Raw genomic sequence first — 14,565 nt, forward strand, 5'->3', positions numbered from 1 at the left:
TCCCAGTTTCATCCAGCACTTGAATTTTAATAAATAGGTGTAAATGTGGGCACCTATTACCTGGAAATAACTATGTGGGTACACGGGTATAATAATTTTCCAAGAGTCCACTGTGAAAAGAAATATTTTCACTGATATAATTGTAAGAGTCAAAATCCCATGACCTCTCCTTCCGTGACCGCCTCCTTCTTTATTCCCTTCCCCTACAAACTTTCTAGTTCAAAATATAAGCCCTTTGGGAATTGTGTCATCTGATTTCAAGAGAAAATTTGGAATATAAATAGCTCCTAAGGATCAGTTGAATACTGATTGGATGCAGGGTCAGTTTTCACAGCTTGCCAGCCCCATCAACACATAGCTCATGTGTAGGAACCCTCGTTGTACGCTTTATTGACTCCATTGGGACTAAAAAACAAGTTACATCAAACACCAGTGGAAGCCTTTTTCAGAGGTCAACAGAAAGTACACTTTACACATATACTCCTTATTCTTTTCTGTCGAGTGCATTTTAAGAATTCCCAAGAAAAATATCAATGATTTTTTTTTATGTTGTTAGTTTCTTCATTTTTTTGGAGCACTGCAGAGTAAATAATTATGCGCACTCTGCCATCTAACACTAGGATGGAATACAATAAAGCTATTGGATGTTTTGAAAGCAAAATTCATTATAGTATTTCAGGTCCCATTTTATCAAGCAACTTGCACAAATTTATTTGAAAAATCAAATGAAGGCAGATTGTAGTCTTACATGTTTTGCATGTGACATAATCTTATGTAAGTATTCAGATATTTTTACATCTTAGATAAATGTGTAGGATAATTATTTATGATAATTTTCTGTCTAACAAAATCCCGATATAGAGTGTGCCAAAAAAATGTATACACTTTCAAGAAAGAAAAAAACTATTAAAATTGTAGTACTCAGTACACACACACACACACACACACACACACGTAATCTCCTTAGCCATTATATTATATATATTAACCTAAAGGCCTAAAGGCAATGGAAAGAGAAAGAGAGCGAGAGAGATTTTAAAGAGTTGGCTCATGTGATTGTGGGGGATAGCAAGGTGGAATCTTCATGGCAGGTTGCCACTGGCTGGAAATTCTGGCAGGAGTAAACATTGCAATCTTGATTCTGAAGGCAGCCTGGAGGCAGAATTTCTTCCTCTAGGGGGGACCTCTGTTTTATCTTTTAGGCCTTCAATTAATTGGATGAGGCCCACTCACATTATGGATGGTAATCTGTTTTACTCAAAGTCCGCTGATTTAAATGTTAGTCACATCTCAAATATACCTTCACAGCAACTAGACCGCCCTTTGACCGAGTACGTAGGCACTATAACTGAGCCATGTTAGCATATAAAATTAGCCATTGCAGAGGTATTTGTTCCTTTTTCAAGATTTGCTTTTTAAATTATACAATAGTATATTCCATGCTTTTCTCTTTACACAGTTGTTCTTTGCTCCTATATCCATTAATTAATCCACATCACTCTTTCTTCCTGAGATTATATCTCCTTTTCAGTAAACGACATCATGCCTCCTGCTTTAGGATGGCCAGACTCCTAAGTATCACATCTCTCTGTGAACTCTTATTTCCGTATGCTGATTTTCTCATGTTGGATTATCTATCTTGAGCCATTTACGAGTTTAGGACATATAGCCATAGAGTCATCACCATCAGTGGAGCAACTGGTGACCATGACTATGTGTCTGTCATTCTACTTAGAGGAGTTGATAAAAACAAGACAGCAGTAGAATTCTTGGAGCATGGTGACATCGCAGTATTATACCACAACAGTTCACATTCCACCAATCCTGCTCTGTGGTTGTGTTTGATCACGACATGAGAAATCACAAAAAGGCATAATTGATAATAATAGAAATGGCATAAGCCCTGAAATTTTCAGACCATATGGTGTAGTATCTTGCTGTAATTGCCTGAAGAATCTAATTTAAAATGAACAAAAAGAGAAAAAAAAATATTGTTTTAAATTTCAATGTCAGTGTATTAAAGATAAATCAAAAACATCCAAACGTAAGACCCAAAAGAAAGTTAAAAATGATATAGTGTATTAATCAACATTAACTTCCAACTATGTAAGTCTTTTTTTATCTTCATATGTGTACATGTCGTTTTGTAACTGCAGCACTTAAGCTGTGTGTATTTTTTCATAAAGTATGTCATAAATGCGTTCATGATTATTTAATATCATGAGAGATAAATATTGGCAAATGATGGTCCTCTGAGAGTTTATAGAAAAATAACAGCACATAGAAGAGGTGATATCTTTTGAGCCTCTTTTTGATAGTATTGGGTGCTTTGGGTGGGCTTCCTTCTTTTTTATACCCTTTCCTTGGTTCCTGCCCTTTCGAGACGGTATGTTGACTTATTCTGTCATCTCTGGCTACCTTCCTTCCAGCGGCTTATAATCTTTAGGCCTCATTCTGCAAAGAGATTTACCAAAGTGAGTGGAAGCCAAAGGTCAAATCTAAAGTGTGCCCCAAATAGCTCTAAGTTATTAAATTGGTGTATTGACAAGGAAATAACCGAGTCAGGGGACAGGCAGAGCTGGCCTGTGTTCTTTCTTCCTGGAGGTCCAATTGTTCTGTCAAGCTGATTTTGTATTTTGTGGGTAGCCTTTCACACTATCTTGCCAGTTTAGACCTTTAGGAAGTTGTGGGTCACTGGAGCTGACCAGCCTAACAGCAGCTATTATCGCTCGTTATGTATCTGGCTGGAGCGATACAAGAGAGTGGCAGTGCAGTGGTTTCAGTTCTTGGTCACCTTTTCACTCACTCTGTTGATTTTCTCAGCCATAAGTTCTAAACCCATCAGATCTCCACCCTCAAAACAGCATTTGTTCCTAACTGGAGGTGTTTCTCTTTCACTTACACTGGTTCATTCTCCTAAAATGAGTTTTCAGATTAATCCATTTGTTTTTATCTTTATTTTTTTTCACTTTACCTGTGATGTTGATAACAGAATGAATATTTTTTAGAGTACTTATTATTTTCCTAAAATTTAGAGATAACAGTCAAATGAAATAGCACATGTGAATGAGTTTTATAAACTCCAAGGCCTTATTCAAATAGCATGTAATATCTGTACAATATATACATAGATTATTAAATAAGACAACTTTGATGGCTTCAATCCCCCTTTTGTCTTTCCATTCCAGTTGCTTCCTTGAATAGCAGGTATCTGTTTGTGAACTCTTGTCACTTATCTTACTTTTTTACTCATTATTAGAATAGTATATTCATGATATTAACAATTGATCTCACCAGACTGGTAATGTTGTACTTAAATGTTTGTGAATCTGCAAATGCTCGAATCCATTAGTCTTTCCTTCAGATGATCAATTTGAGAAATTCAGAGGTTTCTAAATGTTAACCCAATCATTTTTCTTGTTTTAGATAGTCATATTGAGGGATGATCAAAGAATGATTTTCTATATTTTAAATCCTATTGCAATGCTCATTTTGCTATTAGTTTTCTTCACTTTTTTCTAAAGTTTAATTCTTATAAATTTTTGTAGAAGACTGCTGGACACCGATGATGAGCTCAGTGACATTCAGTCAGATTCAGTCCCATTGGAAGTCCGGGACTGGTTGGCTTCTACCTTTACACGGAAAATGGGGATGATGAAAAAGAAATCTGAGGAAAAACCAAAATTTCGGAGCATTGTGCATGCTGTTCAAGCTGGAATTTTTGTGGAGAGGTAAGTGGAATTGCTGGTATCTCAAGACGTAAAATTTGTAAGACAGAACATATACTTACTATTTCAAAGTTATAAGAATTCTATATTTTACTTGTTGAGGAAAAGTACAATCATAAGTATACCTAGAATGAACAGATTTAGGACTTTATGATGAACTTACCTATTTCTTGTCCTGGAAGTAAGAGTTATGATTAAATTATTTTAAATTGACCTAAAGACCAAAAGCAAAGGCTTTGGATTTTCGAATGATCATTTAGCTCAAATGAATTTTTGTGAATAACTGTCTAAAATAATTATAACACATTCAAATATCACACAACTAATTTTACCTGACTAAAATGTAACACCTCGTAAAATGAATTCTCTACTACATATCAAAATCAAGCAGCCCTTTCTCTGTAGTACAGAGAAGAGGCCCTTCTTTTCCCATTATGAGAGGAAGGGTCTCTCATGTCCACTTTTGAAGCATTTTTTTAAGAGTTCTGTCACTGGAGCAAGGGATATGTGATGGCCCCTAGGACCATTGAATCAAATCACCAGTTTATAATGTGAAATACATGTTACTATGACTCAATTTTAGTCCTAAAGAACACAGTTTATTTTTCTGTCTACAAAACAAGATGTTCCAGAACTAAAACTACAAAAAGACTTGAAACAAAAATGTTACATTTCATAATGTTGAAAACTAGGTATTAGAAATCCCTCAGATTAAAAAAAAAATGACATTATATTAAATTATATATGAAAAGATTATTTTAATGTGTTTGAAGCTAATAAAATTGAAGAACAGAATTTTTTTCAATATACTTAAAATTGAACTTAATGGAGACCACATCATTTTTTATCTTCTGGCATCTCTAGTCATTATCTCTAATGTACACTATAAACTTTAATTTTCCTCTGCTGAGGGAAGAATGGGTAGCACACTTCGGTTCCTAAAAATGCAAATGAGAAAGCATTGCAAGAAGTAGTCAATGTGACGTAAAGATGTATTATAACCACCGCACATAAAGCTTCTAGGATCTCGGTTTGTGCCTGTATTACCCATAATTACAACCACTCAATGATTATTCAAATTATTTTGAGCATTTCTTAATCATATCTAATGGGCTTTGATAAAAGTATCCTCGTAACTAGCAATTTGATTAGTTTGGTGAGGTGACCCCCGCCCCCTACCCTTCAGTACATAAACTGGTCCCAACTCTGCCAGATGGAACTAGAAATCTGAAACAGGGAGGCAGGGCTGGAGAGAAAGAATTTCTATAACCAGATTCCTATTTTTAAAAATAACTTATGCAAGTGTTTGATACTTGTTGATTTTTCATAACATCAAATTGAAAATATCTAAATAGTAGTGAAGTATGTTTGATTTACTGAAGGAATATAAATTTTTTTCTTGTTTAAGAAAATATGGCAGAACTTGGCAAACTGAAAAGAAAAGCAAATATGGAAGTAAACCAACTAAATTTCCATTTCCACTCAGTAGAAGATTAAGAAGAAGTCTGTTAAATATATTGACTTGCTAAATTTTCATTTTTTCCATGTGCTACCCAAAATATTTTATTTAATTGCCTAAAGAAATATCAAAATGTACTTTTGGTAACTAAATTAGTAAGCAGTCTTGGAGAAATCAGTGTGCTACAAAAACATGTAAATGAAATCTTTTCTATTTTCCTTGAATCCCCATTAGTAAGTGGATAACAATAGTGGGCAATGTTTATCTTGAGTTTTCAAAAATAATCATCTTCAATCTTGAAAGTAAGAAAGTCTCCCTGAGTCTTCTCTCAAGCATCCCCCACAAGATTCGCTACCTCAGCCAGTCCTGGCAATTCGCTTATTAGCCAAATGCATCTTGACTCTACTCATTTTCTCATTTCCACTCCTGCAACTCCAATCTAAACCTTTGTTATCTGCCGTCAGAAGTATGACAGTAGCTTTCCAGCTGGGCTACCCTCTTCCTCACTTGCCCTCTCCAAACAAGTCATTCTACAGTACTGTTTTAAAATATAAATTAGTTCTTGTCACCATTAAGCTTAAAATCATTTGATGGTTTCCATTCCACTTGGTATTAAAGGCAATTTCTGTATCACAGTTTTGCAGGATTAGGTCCCCTTTTAACTCTAGACTCATCTAATGCTACCTTCATCCGTGACTGAATGTCTACACCAGTCTCATTTCAACCTCACGAATATCCCTAACTCTTTCCTAACTTGGGGCCCTTAATCCTGCTAAGGATTTCCATCAGAAATGATTTTCCCAACTCTTTACCCTGCCTGGCCTTTTTGTCTTTCCAGAAGCCTTCCCAGATCACTCTGTATACTGTTCATCACTTTCTGTACCCCAACCAGTGGTTTACCTTATAGCATTTACCACTGTTTGTAATTGTATATTGTTTCTTATTCATTGTCCCTCTTCACCACTGACTAAGCCCTATGAAAGTACCAACTATATTTGCGCGGTTCTACAATAAATAGTCTGTTGCCTAGCATGTTGTCTGGCATAAGGTAATTTTGTTTTTTCTTCCTTAAAGTTTTGAATTACATTCTGTATCTACTGTAAAAGCTTCCAAAAATAATCCACCATATGTCCAGATGGACTTTTACCACCTGTAAAAGCCCAGGAAATTCATTATTCTTTTCTAGCAGTTTGTAATGTAGTAACTATTAGTTTGGTGCAAAAGTAATTGCAGTTTTTACAATTTTTTTTTTAACCTTTTAAACCTCAATTACTTTCGAACCAACCTAATCTTTACTCACATGTGAGGCAATTGTATTAATTTTCTCTCACACTCATTCTGATTCCAGGATGAGTCATCCTAATTTTCTATTTCTAATTTTTCATCCTAATATTCTATTCCCAATTATAAGATTAGAAAATGATACTGGGAAAATTTCTCTCTTTGGAAGGGGAATCCTCTTCTATGTCTTTCTTTACATTCTATATAATGAGAGCATATACTGACGTTCATTCCTTAATCTATTCCAAGTCTAAGAAACTCAGTAGCATCAGAGTGCCCACCGAGCCCGGGGAGTACTGAAAAATGTAAGAATTGGTTCAATGGTTTTGGCTGTAGAAGAATGAGAATAGTAATATGAATAATAATAATAATAATAATAATAATGACTTCCTTGTATTGAGTACTTATTATGCTAGGCATTTATGTCATGGACTTTTCATAAAAAGCTTATAATTGTGTTCATTTTACAGATGAATGACATTAAATAGCTTTCCAAAGTTCACAGACAGCCAGTGAGTGGCTAACCTGTTATTCAAAGCACATGTTCTCTTTGTTACATCATACTCCTTTCTGTGACATGAAATCAAACTGGTTTAATGTTACTTAATTTTTAAACTTTCTTATTCCTGATTAATTTTTTTATTGCCCTTTTCTTTCTTATCTAGCACCCTTCCATTTCCCCTATATCTCCATTTTTTTTAGTCATAATGACTAGAAAAATGGACAGAAAAGACTGTTCTCAAAAAAAAAAACAAGCAAAAAAAACTTGCCCTGCAAGATTAGACTAATCATTCCTGTCTCAATGGAGTAATTAGTATGTCTTTATTTATAAATTGTTCTGAAGTTTTTCAATAGAGGATAATGATGGTTTGTTTTTATGATAACTGATCAGCCACATCAAAACATTACTTAAAGTCATTTAAAATAAACATAAAATAGAAACATGGAAATAAAGTAACAATGTCTCTGTAATAAAATGGATGGATGCTTTATCCAGAAAGCCTCGGCTAGAGATATACATAAACAGTATTTTAATTCTGAGATTTCAAGAAGTCAAGATTAAAAAGGAAAACATGATGAATTACTTACTTGGCTTTTATTATCTTAAAAAAATGATAGCTTTTACATATAAATTGAGTAATATGTCTTATGGATTTTTAATATAATGTACATTAAATCAAAACATTAATATCTTTCATAGCTGTTTTATAAAAGATGCGAAATATTTTCCAAATAGCTATTTCTTATATCAATCCCCAATATAAATTAATGATATAATCATTAAATTATGGTTGTGTCCTGACACTTTCGAGGGGGAGAAGTTATAGTAATAGAGTCTGGAAATACAGCTTGCTTGTAGACTAATATACATTAATAATCAGTTGAATTCTTTGTTTCCAGGGTTTTGTGGAGGAAACAAGCATAGAACAGAAGCTTATTGCTATTTCTACATATTAGGGTATCACATTGATTCTATTCTCATATGAATCTATGGGGAAATTTCTTATATTTGTTCTTTTTTATGGGCATCCTGGTTGCCCATAGAAAGACGCAAAAAAATCCAACAAATTACTGATTAATAAAAATATTTAGTTACTATACAAATAGAAATAACTTTGTTCTTTCTGTATAATCTTTCTTAAATGATATTAAATGACAATTTGGACAAAGTTAATTTTTTTGTCAATATTACCTCCCCCAGTATTGTTAACTTAAAAAAATAAAGCTGTGCAAATTCTCATGATACTATTTATTCCCCTCAATTATTTCCATTTTATAAAAAAAGTCAATAAGATAAATATTTTATTCAACTTCCAGACCGAAAATTTTGGCACTTAAATGGACACAAAACAAGAATGTTCTGCTGTCATTGATTAGGTGACATACTAGAAGGTGATGTTGCACATACAAAGGACATCCTTTTTATTAGGTTGGTGCAAAAGTAATCGCGGTTTTTGCAATTATTTTTAACCTTTGAAACCGCAATTACTTTTGTACCGACCTAATAGTAAGATGAAGTTAGGGGAAAGAGCTCTTTACAGAGAAACTGAAATCACATCAACTTTATAGAGTGGTTGAGAGTAAACAAAATAATATTAACATCTGTCACATTGTAGATGCTTAATAAATGGTGACCATACGTATTATTGCCACAAAGGAAGACTGTAACTAATGATAAAAGGTGAATAAGTCAAAGTAATCTTTTCCATTATATTTAAGAAATGGTTGAAAACTTTGAGTGATTTGTATACATATATATAAATATATATACTTATTTTTCTTTTTTAGGATGTACAGAAAGTCCTATCACATGGTTGGTTTGGCATATCCAGAGGCTGTCATAATAACATTAAAGGTGAAATCATTTCAATTATTTTAGTTTCTCAAGTAGTCATTTTTTAAAAACCTTCTTTAAATGGCTGGGAGAAAATGAGAATAGGTCTTTGGTGCAGCATACATATTTGTATGTAAAAAATAGCCATTTTACAAAATATCATGTGTTCCAAAGCATGAGTCATTGTAGACTTAAATGAGGATTGATTTACACTGACAAACTGTATCAATGTACATGCATGTGTGCACTCACACGTGTGATTTTTTTTCTTATTTATGCTTTCTATACATGGATCTTGTATTCAATTTTAAGACCGCACCAAGACTTTTCAGAATGTACATGTTTTGTATATGTTATGGAAAATTTGAATGCATTATAAAAAGATGTTTCAGTCAAATATTGTTAAGGGACAAAACTTATATGGAAGAAAACTGTTTAGAATTTTATAATAGGTTTGAGAAAATATAAAAAGTAAGATAAAATTAAGAAAGTAAACAAACAAACAAAAAATCTATGTCTCTTGTATCTGCTTTTCTGAGACCTGCCCTAGTCTGAGGTCCAATTGCAGTATTAAAGTACTAAATGTGTGAGAAATAACTAGAAGTTGAAACTCTAAAGTGGTGAAAGGTTTTGGCTCACTTACTTGTCTCCATTGTGTGTGTGTGTGTGTGTGTGTGTGTGTGTGTGTGTGTGTGTGTGTGTACTCTTCCTTGTTTTTATTTCTACAGCAGCATTTTTGTAGGCTTATCATTCAACATTCCTTATGTCCTTCTATCACTTAATTTGAGTGAGGGAAATTCAACTTTGTCTTCTCTAACAGTTTCATGGTGGTTTTCCTGTATTAACCAAGAATTTGAAGGACACTGGCAAAAGAATATCCTGGGTTGCCTTCTGATGCATTAAACTACTTTACTAACAAATTTCTATTGCTTTCTTTTGTCCTTTAATTTACTTTTAAGCATCTCCTTTGCATTTGTTTTTTTCTCTGATGCACATTAGATTTTAATCTTATTAATTTGAAAAGGTCTTGGTTTGTTTTTCTTGGATGCTTTTTTATATTTATGTTTCTAAAACTATGATAATGAAAAGTATATAACTGAAATGTCACATTATAGGATATTAATTACTCCTCAGCTCTTGATAGATTTTGATTTTCTCATTATTTCCTCAACTGTGGCCAAGGCTACTGTTTTTATTTATTTATTTGTTTTAAGAATCTTTGCTTGGAAACCAACTAACAAAATATTTAAATATGAGAGAATGTAAACATTTTTCTAAAATGTAGTATAGAGAAAAACATATGAACTAACACGTTGAGGGAGGAACTATCACTAAATAAAGAATATTTTTAGTTAAATAATTCTTATTTCCTGAGATGCCCCTTTCTCATCTTTGTTCTCAATCTGACAACACAAAAGCCAACCATCTGCATTAGTTTCCAAATGTAATCATCATTGTTGATAAAAATCCCCAAGAAATGGAGAACTAACCTTTCACCCAGTGGGAAATGCCTCTGGGGAACTGTAAATAGCAGCCTTGTCACAGTCTGAACTAATTCTTCTGTGTTAGCTTTGGAATTTGATAAAAGATTTGTTGGCCTCCTTTGAGCTTTACTGATATTAAAATGCCTTCTAACAGAGCTTTTAGAGATTTTACATTGACAAACAGATAAAGCAAGTGTTTTAGAGATCAAATTAGGGCCAAATGCAAGGAATTTAGCAAAGATTCACAAGCAATTCAAAAAAAATATTTGATTGGTGTTTCCAAGGGATTAAAAAGACCATTTAAATATATTATTACTATTTTTCAAAAGAAATATTCTTAAAAGAGACGGTTTGAATGCTTTATATCAGATTTTCAGTTTAGTTTTAGTATGCTACAGCACAGACAGTTGGCCTCCTCTGTAAAAATGCGTTCAGTGAATGAAGTTCTAACCAGTGCTTGCTCAAATTCAAAATTAATGCATAGCTTTAAGGTTGTCCACTTACTGTTCAATACTAAACCAGCTGTGTGTTTGTAATCGGACCTTTTGTGCTAATAATTTCTGATAGTCATTAGCACTGATTCTGCTGTATTTAAATTTTTTAATTTCAGTGATTTTATTTAGCAGTGTAGCTCAAACTTTACATGAAAACCTCCCTAATGTATAGGACTGATATCACTTGCTACAAACTCCTCCGCAAGTTTTTGCCCTGGAATTACCTTAAGCAAAATCATGCTACCGTAGCTAGAGTGGTTTGATATACCTGCTCACTGCCCTCTTTCCCATAGTTAAGGGACACTTTCCTAGAGTACCTCTTTCCCTACAGGCCTGACCGCTTCACTAGGGAATTGCCTGAAATGCCAAAATTACTATTTGACTCCTCCTCAATCAAAAGACCCTTTTCCTTTATTTTACCATCTGTCCCTGGAGGAAAGTATAAATGAATCAATCAGTCAAGGTTAGAGTGAGTAATAAGGTAGCATATACTCTCTCTAGTGTATTTGCGTCTTAAAAGATATAAAATAGCAAAGATTTAAACCACATCACTAACTCCTACAGTGGGTGGAATTTCAAGCAATGTAAGTAAGTGGGTGGGTGGGACAAGAGAAATTGGGGCTGTGTTCCCTTTATCTCTCAATTGACATCACCCACACAACCTAGAATTCCACCTTAAAATGAAAGCCCACTCTGGAAAAATTATTTCTGGCATGAATTTGGAGAGAGATTTAGGATAAGGGTAGTATTAAAATGTTGTCAGGTGTATTACATCAAGTTGGGTAACCTTGGGATGAAGGGGAAGATATTAGCACTACACTAAGTATCATGGCCTCAGTTGTGTGCACCCCTAGATACTAAGTGGCCCTGTCGTATCAGACACTGGTCAAAATATAGTCTGATGTGCTGAATTAAAATCTGACCTGTTGAATGTACCATGCCTGATATTTCCAAGAATTTTTCATGGAAAGAAACAGAACTGTATGAGTTTGCCACCTAAAGCATTTCCTTTTTTTTTTTTCTACAGGATGTTGATAAATGGTCTTTTGATGTATTTGCCTTAAATGAAGCAAGTGGAGAACATAGTTTGAAGTTTATGATTTATGAACTGTTTACCAGATACGATCTTATCAACCGTTTCAAGGTCAGAAATATGGAACAAAAGTGAAATGCTCTTAAAATTAGGTATCTGAATAACAATGAAAATACAGAACATTGAGTCATTAATCAGTGCATTTTATAGTGTTTCTAGTTGACAGGTCACAGAACTAGGGGTATGAGTTCAGCACACGATAGAGCCCTCATCCACGACTCCCTGACGTAGCTATATATCCACTTGGATATCATGAGGCCATTATAACTTCATATCAATGAGATCCAACATCCCCTTGAATTACTCACAGAACAGTCTTGTAGAGATTGAAAGCTATGTTTTAAAGAAATATGATCTTCTGTGTTCCTAAAACACAGAATAAACCTTTTATGACAGCTTTTCTTAAACTGAAATGAAATAGCTTCTAATTAATTTAATTTAGAGCTATCTAAGCAACAGATTTGATCCAGATTTCTAAGTACTCTGCAATCTGTACCTTTCATTATTATCTGTGGAATCATGACATACTTAGAGGTGGAAAGTACTGGAAGGTCATTTATTTCAATCCCTTGTATTACAAATAGGAAAACTAGACTTCACCAATTCCAATTGGGAAATTTTAGACTTTTAAGCACTAGACTTCTGACTAGACTCTGGAAGATATAAACATTTAAATATTACAATATGAGTAAGACTGTTATTTTATCTACCTAAACATTTGGGGGTTACAGCCCTTCTCAGGATTGAAAGCTAACAGGTTAATGATGTGGTTTTTCAGAACAGTCCACTTTTACCTTTAAGAAACTCTGCCTACATCTGACTCAAGGATGTGTCCCATCCCCAAAATTGTTGTATTCCTGTTGACTTAGAGCTACTCTTTGCGTAAAATATAATCGTAATTATTACTTTCCGCAGATTCCTGTTTCTTGCCTAATTGCCTTTGCAGAAGCTTTAGAAGTTGGTTACAGCAAGTACAAAAATCCTTATCACAATCTGATTCACGCAGCGGATGTCACTCAAACTGTGCATTACATAATGCTTCATACAGGTATCATGGTAAGAAAATCTTTGTAGCCAAAGTTTGTTAGTTTTGAACATTAAATTCTATTCCCCTAAGTTCTCCTTGTTATCTTTAATGTCCATAGAAGTGTTATTAGTAATAATCATTTGGATTTTTAGGGTTAATGAGTTATTCATACTATACATTTTTCAAAAAGTATCCTAACTCATTAAAAAAATATATACCCAGAGGCAAATGAAAATATACTGTAGTTTTCCAAAATTTGGACTATAGAACATTTTTGTTGGTAAATTTCTTTAACCATCGCAATCAAGCAGGAAAAGCAAAGGGACCCAGAGAAAAAGTCTTTGTAATGAACGTTATACTGGTCTTCCTCATACCAGGTTCTTCCTAGCCGACCTCAGCAGCCTTTTCTCTTTTACTTCTATTGCTCCTCACAGTTGAATCCTAATAGGGATTGGGGAAATTATTCATGTGAATTTTTCCAAATTCTCTTTCCTCTTCTTTGCATCTGAATGAATCGAAATAAATGATCCAGTAAGGAAAATCTTGAGTCAACAGAGAGTAGATGATGGGAACTATGAGATCGCCGGGAATTTCTGTAATGTCTCAGAGTTTAAGCTGACTCCCAGACGGTGAAAAGAGAGGAGCAGCTCTTCTGAAGGTTCCAAACTGAAGTGGGTTCAATCGGGTGTAGGCCATGTGAGATTTCCAAATCTTAGTACCTTTTTGATTCGTCATGCATCAACCCAGGCTGAAGCGGTGTCATAAGGTACATGTAACAATGTTCCGCCAAATGCCATAATATGCATCCTACCTGCTGAGAATTCAAAAGTCACACCCTTTGTATTGGCAAGTGTCACTAGCACTCAGATCTAGTGCTCTTTGGGGACCAGAGATCCTCTATCTCATCTTTCTACACCATGGACTGTGTTCCTACTCGGGTCCCAGGCAAATTCCGTTAGAGCCACTGTACGTTGTCCTAAAGATCTTGAAAACTTATAACAGGTCTATAACTCTCCAATTTGATTGTATGCAGACATTTTCCATTATTTCATTTTCCCCCGAGAAACTGTAGTGTGCTCTTTACTGCACACATCCACTTGCTATGATTCGTCTGATAGTGTTCTCATAATAGAAGAAATGATCTCTTCTTCTCCATCTTTCTCTGCCTCCAAAATGTTGCAGGTCCATCAATGCCTTAAACTCAGATCCCACTCCCGCCCCGTGTTCCTATTATCTGTTGCTCCATAACAAACTCCTCCCAAACTTAGTGGCCGAAAACAATAATTTATTAATGTATGGGTCTGGGGTTACGAAGGTCCCAGCTAGGCAGATCTCACTGGGGGTCCCTCCTTGATTTTGGTCAGCTAGCAACAATGGCTGAGGACATCCATCCTGGTGCACTCACATAACTGGTAGTCGGTAATGGCAAATAGTTGGGAGCTCAGCTGGCCTTGTAAGTAAGGATTTTCTTGTAATCTCATCTCCAATCAATAGACATATGCATTTTATGACAGGATTACAAATTAATATAACCTGCTTTGGAGGGAGGCAGAAATCTCAACAACCTTCATTGATGCAGTGGCATGAGTCTCCTGTAACCTTCTAGAAGGCTGAACTCTATCTGTTGTGAACCTCATACCTTGTGTCTTCCCATTTTAAGGTGT

General features: G+C 34.5%; 1 protein-coding gene across 6 annotated transcripts in view; it reads left to right on the forward strand.

Moving 5' to 3' along the window:
* The window catches only part of PDE1A (phosphodiesterase 1A), a 316,130-nt gene that overhangs the window by 238,743 nt on the left and 62,822 nt on the right, over positions 1-14,565 (forward strand). For all 6 annotated transcript variants that reach the window (XM_033112655.1, XM_033112654.1, XM_033112656.1 and 3 more), the window contains 4 exons: positions 3,549-3,731; positions 8,758-8,824; positions 11,809-11,925; positions 12,790-12,930. In XM_033112655.1, the coding sequence (XP_032968546.1) occupies positions 3,549-3,731; positions 8,758-8,824; positions 11,809-11,925; positions 12,790-12,930 (508 nt within the window). The remainder of the gene's footprint in view (positions 1-3,548; positions 3,732-8,757; positions 8,825-11,808; positions 11,926-12,789; positions 12,931-14,565) is intronic.

Source organism: Rhinolophus ferrumequinum, chromosome 8 (assembly GCF_004115265.2).
Source record: "Rhinolophus ferrumequinum isolate MPI-CBG mRhiFer1 chromosome 8, mRhiFer1_v1.p, whole genome shotgun sequence".
Taxonomy (NCBI): domain Eukaryota; kingdom Metazoa; phylum Chordata; class Mammalia; order Chiroptera; family Rhinolophidae; genus Rhinolophus; species Rhinolophus ferrumequinum.